The sequence below is a fragment of the Erigeron canadensis genome, chromosome 1 (assembly GCF_010389155.1).
Source record: "Erigeron canadensis isolate Cc75 chromosome 1, C_canadensis_v1, whole genome shotgun sequence".
Classification (NCBI taxonomy): domain Eukaryota; kingdom Viridiplantae; phylum Streptophyta; class Magnoliopsida; order Asterales; family Asteraceae; genus Erigeron; species Erigeron canadensis.
The window spans coordinates 57966713-57990263 of record NC_057761.1 but is presented as its reverse complement, the minus strand read 5'-3'; the positions used below and the strand labels follow the sequence as shown (position 1 = coordinate 57990263).

General features: G+C 33.7%; 2 protein-coding genes across 3 annotated transcripts; one reads left to right on the top strand and one right to left on the bottom strand.

Annotated features, from left to right (window-relative positions):
• Positions 1–143: 143 nt before the first annotated feature.
• Positions 144–7831, bottom strand: LOC122584766 (outer envelope protein 80, chloroplastic). Of its 2 annotated transcripts, XM_043756823.1 has the most exons (16): positions 7073–7816; positions 5601–5694; positions 5430–5512; positions 5006–5100; positions 4844–4913; positions 4668–4761; positions 4424–4505; positions 4041–4076; positions 3761–3914; positions 2733–2873; positions 1904–1974; positions 1734–1812; positions 1555–1670; positions 1272–1419; positions 1044–1113; positions 144–472 (listed from the first exon to the last, which is right to left on the bottom strand). In XM_043756823.1, exons 1-16 carry the CDS (start codon positions 7643–7645, stop codon positions 318–320), a joined length of 2061 nt encoding a protein of 686 aa, XP_043612758.1. In that variant the 5' UTR covers positions 7646–7816; the 3' UTR covers positions 144–317. The 2 variants fall into 2 exon arrangements, with proteins under 2 accessions (XP_043612758.1, XP_043612759.1); XM_043756824.1 differs by lacking the exons at positions 144–472; positions 1044–1113 and having other exon boundaries at positions 1293–1411; positions 7073–7831.
• A 4073-nt stretch (positions 7832–11904) lies between these two features.
• LOC122600117 lies at positions 11905–18892 on the top strand. The gene is made up of 13 exons (XM_043772784.1): positions 11905–12068; positions 12180–12710; positions 12801–12874; positions 12993–13107; positions 13205–13282; positions 13568–13660; positions 15782–15865; positions 16427–16525; positions 16826–16882; positions 17396–17426; positions 17636–17682; positions 18296–18354; positions 18505–18892. The coding sequence occupies exons 1-13, from the start codon at positions 12003–12005 to the stop codon at positions 18728–18730; spliced, it is 1560 nt and encodes a 519-aa protein (XP_043628719.1). The 5' UTR covers positions 11905–12002; the 3' UTR covers positions 18731–18892.
• The last annotated feature ends 4659 nt before the right edge of the window (positions 18893–23551 follow it).

Genomic DNA, 23551 nt, shown 5'->3' with positions numbered 1-23551 from the left:
TTGAACCAATCAAGAATTCATCATAAGCACACGTTCTTCCCTTTTATCTATTATCCCAAGGCAATGATGCTCTAGTGACTTGCATAGTACGTTGCACAATGCACAGCCAACAAAAAGTGGCTTATCATATCATGCTAGAAAGGTTTGGATTTAAGATGGATTTCATCATACCCGCATTTAAAGCATAAAAATTAGTATATTTTGTTACATTTTCTTGCTCATTTCTGGACATGTAATTTTTGCAATTGAGAACACAAAATGATAAGAAAAATTTGAGGCAAAAGAAACTAAAATATAACTGATTTTCAGATAAAACCTCAATTCCGTTGGCCGACACCAAAGTGAAACCTTCCTGTTCCTTTATCATTGAAAGCATATTCGAGTCTAAGAGGCCCTAGTGGAGAGGCTACACGTATACCAACGCCATAACCATATCCACTTCCAACTTTTGATCTTGCCCCCGCAGGATCACCTTCACATACAAAATAATATTGTAAATTTAAAGTTGAATTTTGTACATGGTCATTCACTTCACCAAAAACACTTCTTTATCCTGCTTTTTATATTCTTTCGAATAATCAATGGGTCAAATATGATTGAGATGATGATAATATTATTTCAACCATCATTAATTAATATTTCATATATAATTTTGTTGCACTGCCAGGTTTCGGGTTGGGTCGGGCCAGGTTTTGACACGTGATGAACTCTTAAACCCGAGAACCGAACCAAACCCGTCCAAACCTGAACTGAACGGACCCGCCTGATAGGGTATCGAGCTGGGTCACAGGTTCAATTTTGTTGCACTGCCAGGTTTTGGGTTTGCACGGGTCGGTCTGGGTTTTGACCCGTGCTCAAGCCTAGTTTAGCCCCAGAAAATGGAGTGTTTTCTTACTGCAAAAAAAGGTGTATCTCGGTTTAGACCAGGTTTGATCAGTTTACCCTATCCTATTGACCCAGTTACCCCTTCGGTTTTGGTCATTCGTAGGTGAATGGGTCAAACCTGCAACCTATACACTAACTATTATGACGGCAGAGATTACCAGGAACGGTTGAACCTGAACCAAGATCGGTTCCATAGTCAGCAAACATAGCTCCTTCAACTGGCCCCACCTGCGAGGTGAATCGAATAAAGTTAAAATTATACTATTACAGTAGGGAAAAGGTATTTCAAGCTAAACAAGGTTATGTATCTCAAAGATAGAAAATAACAAAAACCAACATGTGAAAGAAATGTCGCAACAAAATTAAAAAATGATCGAATTACTCACCAAAGGGAAAGATAGTTCTCCACAACCAACACCATAAGATCTCCCAGAACCAATATCACCCTCTTCATACCCTCGGACACTATTTGTTCCACCAATTGGGAATGCTTCATGGGGAGGAAAGTTACCCACAACATGACCACCTGATAGACTATCAAATCTTGCAAGATTATAAAAGGACTAAAGAAACCAAAAAACAGTTTACTTTGACGAACTACTAGTGATACGGTAACTTTCTAGTTTGTAACGTAATTATGCAAAGGAGATCAAGAATAAAACACCTTACCTTAAATTAAAACGAGCAGGGCCAATCACGAGCCCTTTCCTGGCACGGGCAGTAACTCTATTGAAAACTAGCCACTCTGACCACACAGGAAGTCCCTGCTCCATTGTAACTACCAACTGCAATATAATCAGCCATGAGTGCCACAATCAAATTGAAACTTAAAAGATCTGATCTCTTACCAGTGAAGAGCTGGGGTCACTAGAACCAGTATAAACACTTTCAAGTTTGGCAAGCACCAAATCATCATGATTATTGCCACTACAACAAAAATGAAAAAAAAAATAAAAATAAAAGAGTCAAGTTTGACCATTAAACATCACGGCTCTAAATATGGAATTCTCAAGATTACCTTGCAGTTAAAGGGCAGCTATGGATGTCCCTTATCATAGGATCCCCTTTTTCATCACGGGCACCAGCACGCTGTTTTATGATGATCATAATGAATAGAAAAAAAAAACAAGCCTAGCAACTGAGAGGATGTTTAAATGTAAGTTTCGAAACTGTTTATGTGATGGTAAATAATCGCAATCAGATTATCAGCTGTACAAAAAACATCTTAAAAGAGATGGTGATAGGACACTTTTCCAATGTATCAAGTATGAGCTTGTAAAAATTAGAAAATCACTTACTGAGTGTTTAAAAAGGTCTGATCATGTAAGCAGCTAACAAATAAAAGACAGAACTTAATTATTATGAGCAAACTTCATAGACAATTAGTCTTTTACAATTCCAATTAAATTTTGTTAATAGTGTGGGTAATATGAAGGTATATATAATTAATGTTTGACCCTTAAATAATCAGATGATGATAATCATTTGAGCAATAAAAGTTAATTACTATGAGTTTTCAGTCCGGAATGACTAAATAATCAGTAACACCCATCCAAACACTCATATACGATATCCACTATCCATGAAAGCCCGTAGAAATACCTGTTAAATGATCTTAATGTTTCTTAAAAAAAAGTCAGTTTTGATAAAGACTGGGTATTCCAAACATATCATTTGACCATTTAATAATTTGATAATAATAATCATTTTATTCAGAGTCCAAATACCATGACTGGTTTTTACGGCTTGTCGGCTTCAAGCAGGCAACGGGTATATAAACAATTAAGCAGCATACATCCAAACACTCATATGCAATATTCAATTTCCATGAAAGCCTGCAGACGAACCTGGAAAATAAGACCTGTAGTACCACTCCACTTGGGTCTGAATGGACGGCTATATTCAATTCCGGCAGTGATCCGTCCAATGGTCGGGTTACTAGTGTTGCTTTGATCGCCATGGACAAGTGTACCAGGAGTCCTTGAGTTCTGAAACACAAAGGATCAGTTAATGATTCAATTCAAATCTGGCATTTTCTAAGGAGGGTTTTGATGTGCGTTTTAAAATTAATGACTTGATATAGAATACTCAGAATAGATAATTAGTTGTAATAAAATTAGCTGTAAATAATCTTCAAATTACGGAACTAATACCTTAAATGATCCAAAAAAATATGAGTGCATTTTTACTAAAAACAAAGACAGTTTATTAAATACGAGAGATAGTGCCCACCCGCGGTGAGATGGTGGGGGTGATAGGTCAAGTCATAGAGTATGATAGCCAAATGCGTTAGCCGTACGGGCTCCGCCCTCGGATATAAAAATTCGTCGAAAGTATATCGAATGACATCTCTAATGAAAGAGCATGAAATTTTAAGAACACCCATACAATTTCTATAATTTATCAATATACGGTTTTTGAGATAAAAGATTTTGAATGAATTAGAGAAATAAAATGATTTATGGAGGAGAGAGAAAAAATGAGTGGTTGAGATTTGAGGAAAGAGAAAAATGAATGGTTGAGATTTAAGGGTATTATAGGTATATTAGGTAGAGATGTTTATATTAGTGAATAAAGAATGGGGGTAATTTAGGTAGTTCAATTACTTAATTGAGATTTGAAAAAAAGGCAAAATGCTTTATAAGATAGTATTTGATAAGAGTAAAAGACAAACTATATCAACAAGGGTGAATAAGTAACTTCATTTATTCTTAAATACACGATTTTGTTGCAACCGTTTATCCAAAAATGATTACCAGTTACTGCAGCTTCAAGTCGTAATCCAGAGTGTTAACTTTAAGTCGCAATATGAAACGTAAATACCCTGTTAATATCAGATTTCATAGCCATATCAAATTCCAAATTTGATGAGTACCTGAATCATGATTGTTCTCGATGTTCTTTTATCATCCCCATCAATCCATGGGTCAGTGTAGTTGATCCGAAATATTGAGTCGATTTGCCCCCTCTCTAGTGAAAGATTAATCTTTTGGTTCCTCCCAAACAGATTTCGATGATAAAGTGCACAACTGCAAATGGAAAATAAAAAGGCAAAGATAAATTGAAGAAAACTCAACCCAAGTAAACAGCAATAGTTGTAAAGTGATATATGTCACTCTCTTAGTCTTCCCGCAAGGCCTCAAAGGGTTTATTACCTCCCGATAAGTCCAGCTAGAGGGCCACTTGTGATCCTACAAGTGGAAAGAACCAATTAGCAAATATCGATACACAAACCATAAACAATGTAAAGTGACCCTTCAAAATTGTACAGCTCGGAAATAAGAAAACAATAATATTTCTTTAGGTCCATTTGGGTTCAAATGGCCAAATAAAAAAAATAAAAAGGCTACAAGGAGTCAAAGGGGTTAGAAGATGCCAATAATCTAGCTACATTACTATACATACAAATATACAGCCTCCTACCGTTTATTAGTGCATTAATCCTGTGTTGGACCTTACACAAGATATGACACGTTACCTGACCTGCCTATCTTGCCACCTCTTGTTACACTACAAGACGCACAACGAAATTACATACCCACTTGATATTCCACCACCAGCTGATATACCTCCACTAACACGCTCAACTGCATTAACTGTTAGGTCCACCTTCCCAGAGTCTGTAAGAAAATATTAAAAGTTTATTAATTGCTCCATAGAAATAAACTTCGAATAGAAACACACAGACACAAGTGAACAGCATTGTTTTATGACAAAATGCGGAAAAAATCCACGCCAATTATCACCATGATCCAAATCACTTAAATTTGTTTTCATGTTACCTCCAGCAGGCTGCGGAACAATGCTAACATCCTCCATGATACCCATTGCTAACAATGTATCTACATCTCTTTTTGCTTGAAGCATACTATAAACCTGAGAAGAACATACATTAACACAGACTTACATATAGTAGGGCGAATACCAAATTTATGCACCAAGCCATCAAGTCTACTACCTGTCCCTTTTTCGTATTAAGTTGGCGAAGTATTGTCTCAGGTCTCGTTTTACCTGTGGTGGGCTCACCACTGAATCACACAAGCAACACAATGATTTAGATATAATGTCAAACATCAGAAGGGAATAATACATAATCAGAGAGCAAAGATTCAACTCTTACGTTTTACTAAGAAAACGTACGGATATATTGTTGACCTCTGCTTCTGACACTTGCAACCTGATTATTCCCCCAGAAAGAATCTCAATTCCTGAAACCTGATCATTTCATCAAAATACAATCAGCTGATTAATAGAATATTTACAGGTCGCAATTTCAACCCATATGCTAAAAGTTCAATTCTGAATAAGATTCGGCTCTGATTTGTCAAATGGGTCAAGTGAAAGTTTGTTAAAAAGAAAATGAGTCGAAACTCTCCCAAGGTGTTTTTAATGCACGCGATCTGCCTGTTTTAACACTGACCTACCCACCTGACTCTATCATTTATAGTCAAATAAACACTGCCATCTACCATCCGGAATAGCCAATATAGCTTTCTACAGCAGAAATACAAAGAAAATATATGACAAATAGAATCAATGCTAACCAGGCCAAAAAGACCACGCTCCATATACCACCCATTGATAGAGCTTATAACTTCATCCAAACGCCTGATATTCACAATTTTTCCTGCACAACTTGTCATAAATTTCGTTAAAGTTTAATAAAAGAAACACATGAAGCTTCAAAATACGTGATAGTCTATAAAGAAACGTACCATATGAGCTACGAAATTTATCCTCTACAAATTTTGTTGGCAGAACATTGGCTCCTTCGCATACTAGCCCTTGGAAATCTTGATTTGGTTCTACCTTATGCCAAAATATACTAGTATAAATGACTCCATCTTAACAAAGAGTATGACAATACGAAAATAGATATACATGGATCATAGCCTTTTACACAACTTTCTTATACTGCCGGCTCTGCTTTCATGTATGCAAATGCAATAAACTCGACAATAATGTGTAGTCCAAATCTTAAATCCCGATGAATGTAAGCAATTCATTCAGCCACATAAATGGAACCATTTGTATAACTAGCTTTCTACTCTTCTCTCAGCTATATGATTATGCAATTCAAATATGGTTTAGAGAAGCCACACAATAATGTATCCTATAAGCTTAATGCTCACTTTCTGTTGTAAACTTTTACATACTAACTTGTACATAAACCATATTGTACAACTCAAAGCCTAGTTAGGATAACAGTTTGTCTTTCCTATAATTTTGGTGTCTATTGTCTCATGCAATTAATACATGTACTAAAATATAATACGTATATAATAAAACCCTTTCAACCCAGTGGATGCAGGCAAACTACTTAAAGATGTAAATCAAAACATCTGCGTAACTTGTTTTCTGATCTTTATGCAATCCAAATCTAATTAAGAGCTACCAAACACTCTTATGTTCTCATGCCCGATGTTCACCTTTTTTCTGTTAAGTTTTACAGACTATCTGTAAATACTGTATATTTGTTAATTACATACAAATTAACCCTAACTTATGAGTTTCAATGCTGGACCACCTGAATGTAGGCAAATTTCTACACCGCTTAAATTCATTTGCATAACCTGCTAAGAGCGACCTAAAAAAATTTCACGTCCTTAATCCTATTGTTCATTCTTTACAAGTACAATTTTAAATGGCATTTGTACATACTCTAAAGACAGTGATTGCATACAACTAAACCTAGCTTACGAGTTTCTATGCTTAAAGTGCTATGGGTTTTTGTTCATTTTGTTTTTAAATGTACTCAAATTTACACGAAATGCTACCGTATGTATCCTACTTTGAAACTTTTTTTTATACGTATCAAAACTTTCAATTCATCGACGTTACATGCCATCTCCCATGCTATTAAAACCCGGTCATACATACACTAGAAAAAATTGATTGTTTGATACATACAGCAGCAAATTTCAAAGTAGAATAGATGCAGTAACATTTCGTGTGCAGTAACACCCTGCCATGCCTAAAAACTAACAAACAACCATATATATTTACGCCTAAAAAAAATATTCTGTTAGGTTTTAGTTGTGCATAATTGATGATGTTAGTGTAAAATGTACTAACAAAAGTCATAACAATTTATGCCACTAAAACCCTAAAACATTGTGTGTGTACAGAATATACAGAGTAAATATATATAATATTGAGTGTATATATATAATAATAATGTATATACCTGAAAGACTAAACGGATGCCGTCGCGAGTATCGACAGCAACAGGCATACAAGAAGAGAAATAACCGCTTCCGATAATCCTATGCACATCTTCCTGAACTTCACGTACGGTCAATGCGGAATTCGGTCTACACGTTTTCAAAGCCGCAACCGCTTCTTCTTCTAGATCCTTCCTTTCCAGTTCTTCACCGTCTTTATTTCTCACCAACACTTCACTAATCAACACTCGCTCATCGTCGTTTCGACTCGTCGAGTGAGTCTTACTCAACTGAGTCAGCTCGTTAACGTTCTCTTCTTCGCCTGGTTTGGTCAACGCTAACGATGCGGAACATAGTAACGGCTGTTTCTTCACGTTTTTACTGTGGAAATTGTTTGAGAGATTGGGGAATTTGTAGGAAATTTGAGATGAAATGAAATTAGTGAGAGAGTGTTTGGAATTGTTGATAAGTGAAGAGATTGAGAGATGGAGGTCGGCGAAGAGTGGCCGGTGGTTGTGACGGTGGTTTGCTATGGGGTAAAAGGTAGGGATTTTGACGGAGGATGACCGGAATTTGAAGGATTTGCTTTCAGGCATTGTGATTATTTTCAATATCTTTGGAAAATAAAAACCCTAATCTGGAGACAACAAGTTAAGTAGTGACATTCGGTAGGGTTTTTGTTAATAACGGAATTTTCTTTGGAAAGAAAAAGGGTTTTTGCCGGGTTTAAAGAGGGTAACTATCGGGTGTTTGGGTTGCTCTTTTAAAAGAAAATAAAACAATGGCGTGTTTGGTTAGTGTTTTTTTTCCCTAATACTATCTGATAGCATTTGCTATTTATATATATTTTTTATAAAACAAATAAAATAATAAATTTTTCTTCAATACATCATAAATATCATCGTGGATCATGAAAATTATCGTACATCAATTTGACCATGATCTAAGGGTCAAGATCTTATCTTATTTATTTACTTTAATATTTGTTTTATTATACTCAGCCCCTATATATATATATATATATATATATATACGAGCATGTTACCCGTGCAATGCGGCGCCGGTGGTGGGGAAGACGGTCTAATGATGTCAATGATGGTCTATTGATAGTGGTAGGGGTGTCAAGTGGTGGAGATTAATGTAATTGTGATAGTTGGAATTTTTTAGAAGATACGGGCTTAAGCCTTAAAGTGTTAATTACTAAAATAAATGTTTAGAGTGTAAATTAATTCATCAAGGACAAATTTGGTATTTTATAAAAACTCTTTTCATAGTAGGTCTTTATTATAGGTAATTTAGTAATTCTGTATGTAACTATTATATAACTTTCTAAAATTTGGGGGGTGTGATAATTTTTATAAAAAGGTACGAGCATGGTACCCGCACAATGCGGCCACGATGGTAAGCATGGTGGTCTAGTGATGTCGGTGATGGTACTATTGGTGGTGGTGGCGGTGTCAAGTGGTGCAGGTTGATGTAATTGTGAGAGTGAAAATTTTTAGAAGACAAGAGTTTAAAGTGTTAATTAGTAAAATAAAAGTTTAGAGTGTAAATTAATTCATTAAGGTCAAATTTGGTATTTTATAAAACTCTTTCCATAATGGGTGTTTATTAAGAGTAATTTAGTAATTCCGTTTGTAACTATTGTGTAACTATTTCTAAAAATGGGGGGTGTGATATTTTTTTATAAAGGAGTATAGATAGATAATTTTGGATTCTGGGAGTTTGTGTCACATGGTTTTTTTGTTTTTTTTAACTTATGTTTAATTTCATTTGCAACCATGGTCTCCATCAACTAACGACCGTTAAGTTTTGTTCGGATGTTTAATGAGAGTTACGGAAACTGCTGCAAATCAAATCATTTTCTTTAACAATGAGTTAGGTCTTTTTCTCTAACATGTCTTAAAAATCGTTAAATACTATTTGAGTTTGTAAATTGAAAGCTTGACTTATGTTACACTTTTATAACTATCATCAAACATTACTATAACTTAATCAAGTATACCTACAATATGTCTAACTGACAGAGAAGTGTTGTGTGAATTGAATTTCGTACCAATTTTTTTTATTAATTTTATTAACGGTCGTTAAGTTTTGTTCGGATGTTTAATGAGAGTTACGAAAACTGCTGCAAATCATATCATTTTCTTTAACAAGGAGTTAGATCCTTTGCTCTAACGTGTCTTAACAATCGTTAAATGTTATTTGAGTTTGTAAATTGAAAGATTGACTTATGTCACACTTTTATAACTATCATCAAACATTACTTATAACTTAATAAAGTATACCTACAATATGTCTGACCCGCAACGAAGTGCTTTGTGAATTGAATTTCGCCAAATTTTTTTTTATAGTAATTTTAATATTTTTTTTGCTTTTGTTGTTTTTATTCGTTTTATTTTTTATTATCTTTATTTTAATATTATTTTTTTTTAAACCATCTTCTACTAATGAGCTTATATATCTATATGTCTTCATAATTTATTGCTACAAGTATGAGTTTTACGTATATTTAGTTCATGTTATTTACCTTTTCCGTATGCATGTTTTTAAAAATATATAAAGTTGAATATATTGTTTTGAGGCTTTAAATACTGCGTACTATATTGTAAATTTTTGGGTTTTCTAACTGATTTTTTCCACTTTTACGTTGTATGACAAGTACAAATTAATGACAAATCACTAGCATTTTTGTAATCTCTGTGACATTTAAATGACATACTCGGTATACAATAATCCTGAAAACATGTTATAAAATTTACATATTATTGTACACAATAAACGCCTGAAGGACCCTTTTAACTTTATATGTTACCATGTACATAAACGTAATGTCTCCCGGGGCAACGTCCGGGCCCCGGGAGACATCTCTCGTTTATTTTTATTATGATATTATTTGAGTGATAGAAAATATATTATATTATTATGATATTGTTTTAATACATATTAATTAAATTTGAATTTTGGAATTTAAAGATTTTTCAAATAAGTTTTCTTTTTATTATTAGTTTTTTTAACAACTTTAATATTAATATTAATAATACAATGTTTCAGCAAGATGCCGAAACATAATCAAAAAAGTACAGTTACAATAAGAAAGATGGATTTGTTTGAAAAACCTTTAAATTCCAAAAAATGGCAAGCTTTTTTTTTTTTTTTAATATCTAAAGTTGTTAGTGGTGAGTGGTGACACAAAAAAACATTTTTGGTCTTGTTAGATGACTGATCAGCTAAATTTATGTATTGACCATTTTGTATATTCGTAAGATGGTAAGATTTTCAACAAGTATCATTTTGTATGTTTTTTTAGCTTATTGGGTAAAGGTTTTACATGGTTCATTTGATTTTTTTAAGAATTAATATAAAAGAGCTATTTAAGTTTTCTTTTAGAAAATAAAGATCTTCATTAGCTAAAACGGTAATGGATATCAGTTTATCTATTATTGGGTTGGTTGATAAATGATGGATTAATGGCAAAATGTGAGTTTACGGTGCTTTGCAATTACTTTATAAAGGCATTTGCATTGGCTGTGGGTTAAAGTATGGGTTACACTCAAACTATACGAAAACACCGCCGTCATCAATATGGGTTAGGCAGGGGTTGATGTTTCAATTCATAGGTTTAGAAGCCATAATGGATTGATGTTTCATAAGTTATTTTTAAAAATGAAATAAATATGAAAAATGTAATGTTGATTGATATATAGCGTAGGTTGAAAAAAGTAAAATTGATGTGATATAATAAGATTAGTTTTAAGTATAAGTTGAAAATTATAATGTATGTTGGATTCTCATCGCTCTTAGTCTTATTTGTTTTATATGTTTTTTGTTATGAAAATTAAATTGTATGTCCACTAATTTAATTTGTTACTCATCATTTAAGCCCCATCTTATTGTGTTAACCAAACATTTTATAAAATTGTATGTGACTTTTCACTATAAAGCTTCAACACACTTTTTGAAAAACACATCACACCTTTTATTTTTGCGTTAATCATTATCGACCCCACAAGTTGAACCTCACTTAAATCTCATGCCATAAGGGTAACACATGCAAAACTTGAACTCAATACTTTTTTATTTGCAAAAGTTATGCCAGCAGATAATATCTTGACCTCGTATCATAATAAAACTGATGTATGAAAATTTATAGAGCAAAAGTAAATACATTGATGCATGAAGATTTTAATAATGTCAAACTCAGCTAAGAGAAAATAACTATTTTATTTGTCTTACTTAAATATATAGCTCTTAATCTATACTATCTATATAAACAAACTATCCCAAAAAAAATTTAATACTGTACCTTTAAAATATCTAATTTACCCTTTTAATCTATACTACTATCTAACACTTTATCCCTAAAATTCCAAAAATATCCTTAAAAAAACAACCTTCCCTGAAGTTGTCCACATAGTATACCAAAAAAACACACATGCGTTAAATTTAATAATCAATCAGCATAAAAAACGTTCACTCTAAAACAACAACGGTGGTTTGCACTTTCAGCCGGACTAAGAGACAATTGAGTTGAATCATACATTCCAGTAATAACACAGTACCGCTACTTCCAACTTTTTTTTTCCCTATGCCCCGTCGCATTGGCTAGTTAAAATAAAACAAGTGTCCATTAAAATTTAAACCATAAGAATATATTGAAATATTGGTATCTCACTATCTCGCATATCAAATTTTGTACGTAATTTTTATAAAGATTTCCATAAATATGAAATAGAAAACTAAGTTTAGTTTCAATGATTTGGCATTTTCAAATTTTGTAAGTATTGCAATTTTTGTAAGGGTTTGAAAGAAAGTCCACACTCCACAGGATGATAATTATCCATATTCTTTTCTTCCGGAACATATTCACGACCTCTCATTCGGATTTCCTCGAATAACAATTTAAAGTTTTAGCTGCCGTTCCTCGATCAATCAAAACCACCACCATTAACAATGTTGCCAACCATTGCCGCTGCCGCCAACTGCTACCGGTTCACTTCCCCTCCTCCTCTTCATCAGGTATCCTTTCTTCTTTGCAAGTCGTCTCCTAAATTCCTTCCACTACTAGTACACTAGTAGTAGTTTATTTATTTATATATAAATTATAAATAGATAAATAAATAAATGCAGGTTTGCCTATACGGAGGAGGGAAGGCCGCCGCCTCATCCTCATTCAAAGTTAAATGCATCTTGAACCATAGTGATGTTATCATTTCTTCTTCGTTATCAAATTCAAACAATAATAATATACTTCCTCTGGCAACTACAGTCAACGATAAATATCTTTCATCATTTATAATAGCGACGGCAGCAGATAACGATGAGTTGTCCACCGAAATTAATGATTTCCTTAGTGCTCTAGTTTGTAATACAGACACCGCTATTACCAATACTTATTTTAGAATCACTTCAACACTAGGCCTTGCTATCGAGTCATTTAAACTGTCTACCACCACCGCATTATCAGGAATTTCCACCAGCGCTAAGGGATTCTCGTCTAAAGCCGTTGTTGTAGCTGTTGATGGCTTCAGATACCTTCTCGTAACACTCGGCCACCTTCTCGCCTCTGGTTATACATCTTTCAAAAATATCCTCCCTCCTGACCTCCTTAATCTCCTTAATTCCTTTGAACATGATACTTTCGCCCCAGCTTTTCAACAGGTGTGTGTATTACCACTTCCTCTTTTACTATTATATATATATATATTACCCTCATTTGCTGAACACATTTTGGTTTGTTTTGTAAAACAGGTTTATCCTGTGTTTGAGGGAACTGATCCCATCATCTCTTTTCTACTTTTGCTTGGAACGTCAACTACATTATGGTATATCATTATGCTATCATATCATATCAATCGATCTCCTCCTATTTTTTCACAGTATCCGCCTGATTCATTATCATGATGCACTGATTTCTCAATATATATGTATATATATATATAGGATTTCTTACTGGATCCTTACCTATGCTGGATATGCTGGAGACTTGTCTCCAAACTTAACTATGGAACTTCTCAATGGAAAACAAAGTTCTGTCCTAATTGATGTCCGCCCTGAGGCAAGACACTGTAAATTTTTCTAGCCTTTCTTTTTCTTTTTGTAAATTAACATATTTACAAATTTGGCTTAATTATTATTCCCCCGCATCCATAAAGGATTTCAGACTAAGAGATGGCATTCCTGATCTCCGAAGGACTGCTCGGTTTCGTTATGCCAGTATCACATTTCCCGAGGTAGGTGAATCACTGCCTACTCTATGCTTGGTAATTGGGACATGCTTACGTTTTGCTACCATCGTATGCCTCCCTCCTTTTTGATTATTCGGGGCTTTTGGTTGAGTGGAATATGTCCAGAAAATTGCAGGTCGAATGTTATTCATCTAGTTTAAAAAAGATTATCTTCATGGAAATCATCCATAGGAGTCTCCCTTTTATACAAATTCTTGTTGGAGATGCACACCAAGGCGTATGATTATTTTTCCAAACTCTGTTTAACATTTTGATAATATGCAAGTTCAGGTTGATGCCAATGTTAGTAAGCTTCTCAAGAGTAGGAAAGATCTTGATGATGCATTGGTTGCTGCTGTCATTCGAAACTTAAAAGTTGTTCAAGTATGTAACATTACCTGCATTTTATTTCTTGCATTTCTACCGCCATCTTTCTAATTTCTTTCTTCCTTGGGTCATTGGGGTTCTGATTCAGATTTCATATGCTTTATTTTATACCCAACATTAATTTGCATAGAATATGTGGAAATAGGTTTTTTGTTCTATTACAAAATACAATTATCAGACGACTATTGAAGCTCTTTTGATTTTTTCTAACATGTGAACCGTTAAAGTATCACTAATAAGCACCAATAAACTCACCCTGTGAATAATTGCTCAACTGCAAGTGATGCATTTTAAGTTGGTGGAATTATTCTTGTCACCGAGACTCGTTATGGAGTATGAACTATAATTTATTATAACTTATATTATTTTGATTATGATTACCGGTTGACATGGAAATATGTCATGTGTGAGATCGAGTCTTAAAATTTATAAACACGAATCACCTAGCGATTGACTACTACACACTTGCGGGCAGTGGACCCGTTCGTATGTAGTATAGTTAACTTGGTAAATCCGAGATCGAACACAAGGACTATTGTTACAGAAATTGTTTAAGTAATGCAATTCAAAGTAAATGGGGGGTTGTGACCGTATTGTCACGTTGCTTTTTAAAGAGTTAGTTGCAGAAATGAAGTTAGTAATTCCGAGGAATTAATCGAAAGAGAGTTTTTGTTTTTAAACAGAAGAATTAAAAGTCATCTACCTCGAATCACTCGACAATAGTTCGGGTTGCACATGATTGAGCTCAAATTCAATTCAGTTGACAATGATAATTGTGACCAAATAAAGACACAAACTGGTACCACCAACGTTTGCAAAATCATTTAAATCACCTAATTAAACAGTTCCTTTGTAAAAGCCGGTACCACTAATGCTTAAAACAGTTTCCTTAACCAACTAGTTTGTTTGATTATCAAATTAACAATTGTATCTATGTGAAGACAACGTGGTACCACCAACCGTTAATCAACACGTTGACAAAATGATTCCTTTTATTAAAATGACATTCACCGTCGTACCATGAACTAGCGACAATTGTTAAAGATAAACAATTGAAATCACATATATATTCGACTAGTACCACTAACTAAGAACATATATATAACCAATATCAAAATAATAATTAATAAATAATCAATTCTTTAAGATCTCGACACAGCGATAATTGAAATCAACTTTGAATTAATAAAATAGTGCAACCGTCACATACTCACATTATGTATTATTTCATCTCGGTGGATAATGAAAAGATTAGCTACTCATAATGAAATAATAAAAACAATCGATAACAAATGAGTTCATAATGTACCGAATGAAGAACTAATCCAATAAAGTGCTAAAAACGATTACGAAATGATGAAATAAATCCAATCGTGATCAAGGATTCAAAGATGCTTCAATGGATGAAAAAGGTCTTCAAAAGCTCCTAAAAACGGCTGGGTATTGAAAGATAGGGCTAGGGTTATGTATGACTAGGAATTTATACTTTAAGCAAAAGTTATTTTTTTCCCGTCCAGCTGCGCGCTTATTGATGAGGTGCGGCGCACCACCTGATCTTCCTGCACCTTTAACTTTGAGTGTGGCGCACTCATACATCGCACTTTAGCTCGACAACGCAAGGTACAGCGCACCTTCTCAAGGAGTGTGGCGCACCATCTGATGGTCTTCAACTCTTTTTCCTTATTGATTTGAAGTGTGTCGCACCTAAACACAACACCTCTTCTCGGCACCCTTAAGTGCGGCACACCCATTAATGAGGTGCGGCGCACCATCTGCAGATCTTCACCAAAGTCTTCCTTTTTGCTTCCAAGCTTTAGTTGAGCCATCTGTTAGCACACTTTAGGCCTCCTAATGTCGTTTTCTTTAGTAATATGCCATAATACCTTCTAATATCCCAATAACACTAACAGATACCATAAACGCAGCAAATGTATAAAAAAAAGACTATAAACCACTCACAAACGACTAAATACGGCGTGGGAAATTAGTATAAAATGAGTCACATCAGTATGTTAATGTATATTTTAGTTGTATGAGTTTAGAGAAAAAATAGCTTCTGTGCTTGTAGGATTTTTAAATACCACAACCACAAGAATAACTTATTTACTCTACTTATAGGAAGGGTCTAATGTAATCGTAATGGATGCTGATGGGGCTCGCTCTAAAGGAATCGCAAGATCACTGAGGAAAGTTGGGATTAAGGCAAGTTTGTTTCATATTATCTTTTTTCTATAAACTTTCCTATATATATATGCACACCAACGAAATCTTGTAATATGAATAAAAAATTATGATAGATTTATGTTTACAAGTTCGTGGACAGTTAGGAATTTCAATATTTTTCTTGAGGGGGCTAAAATCATTTAATGTGTTAGTGTGTATATAGAAACATAATAACAAACGTTGATATCATTTTTTTGTGGGGGCTAAGTGTATAATCAGTCACATCCAGCTATTAACATATTGAGTTTCTGAAGACCATGACCATGCATAGAAACTAGAAACTTCACCTCCTAAGTGAGAGTTGACATACCGTTTAACATGTAAGATGGCACTATGACAGAAACTACTGTAAGTATTTAAGTTATATTGTCATCTTATAACTGGGCTGTGATTTTTGTTGCTTTCACTTAACATGTTCACAACTATCACAAGTGTTCTTCCAGTAGTCAAAGCTATTTACACTATCTATTTTGCAGCTTTTCAATGATTTTAAAAACGATGTGTGCAATAATCAGTAATGATAAAAGGTTTACTTGGCAGAGACCATACCAAGTCCAAGGTGGCTTCCGCTCTTGGGTTCAAGACGGCTTGCGTGTTAAAGAGCCAAAACCCGAGACAACACTTACTATATTAAATGAGGTATTTTGTCTTTTAACTCACTTACCAAGCTTTTATGTTCTAATTATCGGGCCCTTCAAACCAAATCTATTACTTTTAGTATCATCTTAAGACATTAGAGATTAAGAAATATGATAGTGTGCATCAACTATTAAGATTGAAGAACCACTTATGTCAAGGAAGCACTAAAACACAAAACTCACTATTATAACATGACTTTTTAGTTGTTGAAGCTATATATTCTGGAGTTTTATTAAATTTATCATGCGTTACAATTATGAACTTCCCAATACCTGTTAATCCAACTTTGCTTAATGACAGGAAGCGGAGGCTATTCTAGAGGACATCACTCCCCAGCAAGTTATTGGGTATGGCGTGGTAAGGCTATTTTGTACTTAAACGTCATGTTCTTCACTGGTCACAATATCTTCCTGCTTTAAAGCGTCAAAATGTTCTTTGTATCATACTTTTAAACTGGAAACCCATCATCTGGGGAGTTGCTCTAGTAATTAATATTTAAAATTTTAATTCCTAAAAAGGTGCAAAATCTATCAATAGAGACATGTCTCTCTCTCTCTCTCTTTCACGCACACACGCACACGTTGTAGCATCAATTTTCTCACTGCATACTTGAGTTGATTTTTTTTAAGAGAAAGTGAAGGAAGTGAAAAGTAACTAAAGGATGTTGTGTCCTAATGGTGTTTTCAATGCTTACAACCTGATACTTCGTTCTATCATAAGTCAGGTTATAATAGTAGGTATTAGTATAGTTTTCTTAGTAATCGTGCATACATTATAAGGATAGACAACGTAGTGTTGGGGCCAACACAACCCATCCATATTGCCACCTCAATGTCTGTGATCTAATTTGAGTGATTGCTTTCTCCACAGGGTTTTCTGGCAGCTGCTTATGCATTGTTAGGTTTGTATCTTTTCCATTCAACAAATGTACCCAAATTAAAGGAAGTTAACAAAAATAATTTCTGAATCTGTCCATGAAGGCATTCATGAGCCTATATAGATTCTATATATACTGAATAACCTATTGAATCTTATTCTCTTGTAAAATATATTTAAGGCTGATAAACTGACCTTGTTAATACCTATTTTAAATATCTATGTTTTTACCAGAGTGGGAGACGACTCTGCAACTGATTGCTGTTATTGGCCTTGGTCAGGTATTCTTTCCTTACATTGTTGTTCAGCATTAAGTCCAACTCCAAATAACCTTTCATTTTTGTTCTTTTAGTTTCTCGGAGCAGCACACCCTCCGATAGTAATGTGAATTAATAAAATACACCAGATGATATAAGATCTAAAAGTTGAATGCTAAGTCATAATTTCTTTATTACATTATTAAAATAGAACAGAGGCATCTCATGCCAAAATCTTACTAATAGAAATTTGAGCTAGGATTTCGTATGGTTGATATGATTTATAATGGGTATTTTCTAATTAAGAAAGTTATGGAACACCTCAAACTTGATAATTATAAATTAGTCCTAAATTTTCAAATAGTTATAAATGTGGTCTTAACTGTTATACTCGTAGTTTTTTGTTAAACAATACAGCTAAGCTAACAGTGCACATAAATATGTCCCACTTCATGATCATCCCTGCTTATGGGTGCATGTTTTAAATAATCTTTTTTAGTTCAATTAAGCTTGAATGTTCTGCATATGAATGATATTTCGTCCCCCTCCCAGAACTTTTGATCTTAGATTAGATTTTCAGATTTGACATAACATTTATCTATATCTTAACCACAATTTATATTTTGACCAATACCAGACTATATATCAGCGGGTTGCTTCTTATGAGGATTCGAAAGATTTTAACAGAGATGTGAAGTAAGTCTGGATTTTTACTACAAATTTTATTTTATCAACCGCCACAAAGTTGAATTTTGCTAGCTACTTGCCTAGCTATGGATTATGATTCAAAACAGCTGAAACTGGGGACTTATTTACGATTTTAAGATTGAATAATTATCCTTGAAGGCAACTTCTTGCCCCTGTTAAGATGGGAGGCGTGGCAATTTCATGGGCTGCTGGAAAGTTGGAAAGTAATGGCAATGGATTGCCGACTTCCCCCTCGTCTGTAAATCTCCAGAACAGGGTGCTGCAAGCTGCTGCAAAACATGAATCTCAGCCATCTGATAATGAAGAAGCACAGGATTCATCAACAAATTCTGTCAATCAGAGCCCGGATCTCTCTGAAGCCTAGACGTACTAAGCACATCCAGGTGTAATTCCATTCAACCATATTATTGTTAAATGGTATCTTGTGAAATGCTTAGTTGTTGTACTTAAGCGTCATACCACTATATTACTTATACATGTAATAAATTGCTGCACAGCCTTTGATATTGTATCATTTTTTTACTTACACAACGGTCATAAGTTGTACCTACAGCCAGCTAGCATGTGTGTCTATATATATATATATATAAATCCTTTGTTTCACAACTTTATAATTCACTTATTGGTTGAAATAATATAGTATTAAGTTACTTTGGAGGATATATAGAATATGGGTTGTCATCAACCACCGATGAGAACAAGACCCTCAAATTGTTCATGGTGTGCAATTACATGTTACTTGATGCAGCATCTAGTTGCATCTTCCTTATTCTCTCCCTTCATCGCTTTCCGTCCCTGGTAGGTGCTTTTCTCATCCTCTGCTGCGGGTTCTACCAAATGGTACGCCCTCCACATGGTTGCAAGCATCTTGACTGCCATATTTTAGCGGTCCGTCTCTATTCTAATATTTACCACAACATCAACTTTTTGGGGGCTTTGAAATCATATGTGAGGGAGGATGTTGGGGCTGTGATCTTGAAAATGACAGGAGGGCTTTGCATTCCCATGTTTTGTCTAGAGTGGCTGGTTTTGACACATTCTTTCTTCTTGAGGTCGCCTGGAGGCCGGGGAGGATCATCAACACCAAATTTATTAAACGACATGATCACGATGATGTCACAAATAACTGGCCATGGCCTTTCCAAGTCTAGACGTGCTTTCTTTAAGGATGGTCCAATGACCTATCTAGTATTTTACATCTTACACCAACATGGAACCGTCACTGGATGTACCTAGACTTATTTTACTCGTAAATAATAAGGAAATAATGTTGTTCCAACTTATTTACTCAATTTTTACTATAAATGATTTCAGTGCATTGCAAATACTTTTGCTATGTTGATATGCTTCTTCTTTTAAAAGTTCTTATAGTCACTTTTCTTTTAAAAAGAGGCCATATCATGTACCTTTAGTATACGATCTACAACATGTTGCTAAGTAGTGACATAAAAGGTCGTCGTGTAAAGAAGATGGTAAAGCAATGAAACAATTGCCTTAATTTCATATGTATGTGTGTTAGCTTTAATCACAAATCATAATGCACCAAAAATCGTCCAACATCATGGGAAATGTTAACATTTAGTGAGTTCAATGAGGAATCATATACACACGGCACCAAATTCTCTTTTAAGTGTACGTGTTGTCCACATTTGTACTTTTATAATTTTACTCGACTTTAATCTCACATTTAGCGAATATGGTTTCATCCAAATGAATGAAATAATCAAATGATCAACGAAAATAATTCACGAAATAATGTGAATTTTATTCATAACACTTGTACGATGTTTGTATATATGTATATTTTTGTGTCATGAAAATCTTCATGTATTAACATATATATTTGTGTTATGTGAATATCTGTGCATTAGTTTTTATCATGATTTCAATGGTCTATTTTACTCTAATGCTTGTTTTACAATAAAAATAAAAAAAACAGAAATTGATAGGAACCCCTTGATTCATGTACCAGTAGCTACAAAACCTCCATGGTGAGTTTTTTTGCATCAATGGTTAGTTACCATTTACAGATAGACTTGGCAAAAATCAAACATGCATCCCTCAAGACAAAAGGCTCCAAATAACGTCTATCATGCCCAATTGTTACTTTCTTTTTATCATAATTTTATCTATTTATCATTTTGGTTGGACCAAATATGATACTTAAGATTTATAATATTTTAGTTATTAATATGTTGCATTCTCTTCGTAATGTGCGAAAACCTCGTTATCGTATATTATAGAGTACCTAGATAAATGTTTTACAATAACAAAAATGTTGTGACTTGTGACTAACAAAGTAAGTTCATAAAGTAGAACCTGAAAAAGATATCATGGTTGATTTGCCAAAAAGAAAATAAAAGGCTACATAGTAAATAGAAAGTGGCCTAATCGAACGTTATCATCTTTGGAGGTAATGGCGTAAAAAGAAAAAGGATAACATGCCATGCCTCTAATACCTTTTATGCCCATCAAACCCAAAAAGGAAGCAATTCTTTGAAGTATCAAACCTTACCAATTTTTGATAATTGTTTTAGAAAAATGGTTTGGCTATTGACATGGGTTATTTATAGGTTTTATATTTTTGTTATTAACTTTTTTTTTCTTCAAGAAAGGTGTGGATCATTTACTCACAACAGGGTATCTAGCTTATGTTGTCTTAACCGGATCCGCGTTAGAGAGCCTCTTCACTCACAATACTTAGTAGGAGGAGAAACTCCCAACTAAACCGTCCGAAGGCACGCTATTTAATTGGGATAAAACCTTACCCCCTCTGCAGGACTCAAATCTACTTCATTGGAGGACTTTATTAATTTTTTTTATATTTTTGTTATTAATCATTGAAAAGATGTACTGTATTTAACTTATTTTATATACAAAAGTATTATTTTCTTTTAAAAGTTTCAGCTAAATACTAGACTCATGCCCGCACAATGCAGTGGCAGTGAGGTAATGATGGCGGAGGTGATGGGGGTGGCAGTGAGGACGACGATGGTGATAAATGTATAGTAGGTTGATGTTAAAGGTGGTATTATAGTTATTTTAAGTGTTGGGGAATCTATACTGTAAATTATTTCATTAAGGGTATTATAAGTATATTAGATGAAGATGTTAGATCCTTTATATAAATAAAGTAAGATTGTGATGACATAATATTTTTTAAAAAAATCTTATTTGGCATCATTAGACTTTTTCTTATTAATTATGTATTATTTATCTAATTAATTTATGATATCATCTTTTGAATTTAAATTTTTAGTCCATTCATTTGAAAGTTTTTAAATCTTTCAAGCCTAATGTATAATAACATTGCTTGCTTGCCTCTAAAATATAGACATTTTTACTTACGGTTTTTTTTTATGTTACATTATGATAATAAACATGTATTTACAAAATTTGTTTAGAAATATCCGGGTTAATTAGCTAGTTAGTGAATAAAGGAAAATGATATTTTTGGTTTTTCTAAGACAGAAAGTTTAATGGAAAAAATGGTAGTTTGTTTTATTAGATGGTATAGACATGTCCATTTTTATTCGTCTATTTTAGTCTTTTACACATTTTATTAAAAGCTTCAACTAATATGCCAAACACCTAAGTATATTTAAAAAGCTTCCACTTCCAGTTTTATTTTATAGTTACCAGCTAATAGCTTCAAGCTACCAGCTTCTAGCTAGTTTTGTCAAACATACCCTATATGTCAATGACATCGGGTTTTTGTTAGCAAAATACTAAAAAATATATTGTTCTTTAGCAATATTGCAAACTCATAGCATCTGAAGATTTTAACATTCGGATTTGGTTACAAAAATGTCTTATTTCGTTAGTAACTAATTATTTTAATTTTTATGTTTTTTTGTAAACTACAAGTTATGAATATTATACGACATCTTAAAACAACAGGTTTTGTTTAAAAAATACAGAAAATAGCTAAAGTGGTGCCCTAATATAAATTGTACCAAGAGTCATGACCTTTCAAGGCTCTATCTATGCAATTGTGCCCCTCACAAGTTGTCATCGATGAGAAAACCATGATGAAGAAAAAAGGTGTTATTGGTAATATAACTATTACTCATATTTTTACCATACATGATTTATTTCAGTTTCATTAAAGTCCTAATATGTTATAAATATATCAAAATAATTGTGATACCAATATCATTTTCTTTAATAAAAGTTGACATATTTTACCAAAGGAATGAAATTTTCTAGCTTTTGAAAATTTAAAACCCGAAAAAAAGCCAGACTTTGACGTCCCAGTGTAACCTGGGTAAGAGTACTACAAATGTAGAGCGTATTGCACCGTATTGCACTCCGAATATGGTCCACCCCGTTGGGTGTGAGCCGTATTCAACTGTATTCGAAGTGTATAGGCTGGATTATGGTGGTTACCACGGAAGTTTAAGAGTGTTTAATTTATTTAATTTTTGTGTACAACGGTTAGATTTTTTTTTTTTTAAGAACAAATTTTTTTGTTTATACCCCTTTACCATTTATCCGATTATTTCAAAATCAAACTTTTATTAATAAAAACACACAATACATTAACTTAAAAAAATACAATACATGATAAGAATACAGGCATTAAAAAGGGGAATTGATATATTCACAACAAAAATTGTCATTTATAACAAGTACAAGCATTTATTGCACAATGTACAACTGTCTGAAACAGACAATTGTTGTAGATGACAAATTTGATTTGTGAATATATCGCTTCCCATATGAAAAAGACAATACATAATTAAAACACATTAACGAGGTTCTTCTAGTGACATACTTCCTAGGCCTCGATAAACGTTTGTGCTGAGCCACCACTTGTCATGCTGTGGGCATTTGACTTCGTCGACAATTTTGTCTTCACCGCAATTATCATGGTATGATTCAGCTCAAGTGCATAATGTGTGACCGACATCAAAAACATCTTTGATTGCTTGATCTCCTCCTGCAGAAAAGTAGAATATTGGCCTTCAAGCTTAGAAACGTTGTGCTTTGACGCCTGTATTTCCTTTTAACATTCCTCGTAATGTCACCTTTTCTCCAGAATAGGATTTAAGAAAAGAGTTTTGAGTAAAGAGTTTTTTCAAGTTAATGTAAATAATAAATAAATAAATAAAAAAGGCACTTCCGCGGTTTTTTCAAGGACTCATTGGTTGGCTATATAAAGAGAATCATAAACCGTCTTTTG

Bases quoted from the DNA above. Each gene is read 5' to 3' on its own strand.
- LOC122584766 (XM_043756823.1), bottom strand. From the start codon at position 7,645: ATGCCTGAAAGCAAATCCTTCAAATTCCGGTCATCCTCCGTCAAAATC. The intron at 4,762-4,843 runs GTAGTAGACTTG...TGTTCTTCTCAG, and splicing joins TTAATACGAAAAAGGGACAG to GTTTATAGTATGCTTCAAGC. The intron at 473-1,043 runs GTAATCTCTGCC...TTGTATGTGAAG, and splicing joins TTCAGGTTCAACCGTTCCTG to GTGATCCTGCGGGGGCAAGA.
- LOC122600117 (XM_043772784.1), top strand. From the start codon at position 12,003: ATGTTGCCAACCATTGCCGCTGCCGCCAACTGCTACCGGTTCACTTCC. The intron at 13,661-15,781 runs GTATGTAACATT...CTCTACTTATAG, and splicing joins GAAACTTAAAAGTTGTTCAA to GAAGGGTCTAATGTAATCGT. The intron at 17,427-17,635 runs GTTTGTATCTTT...TGTTTTTACCAG, and splicing joins AGCTGCTTATGCATTGTTAG to AGTGGGAGACGACTCTGCAA.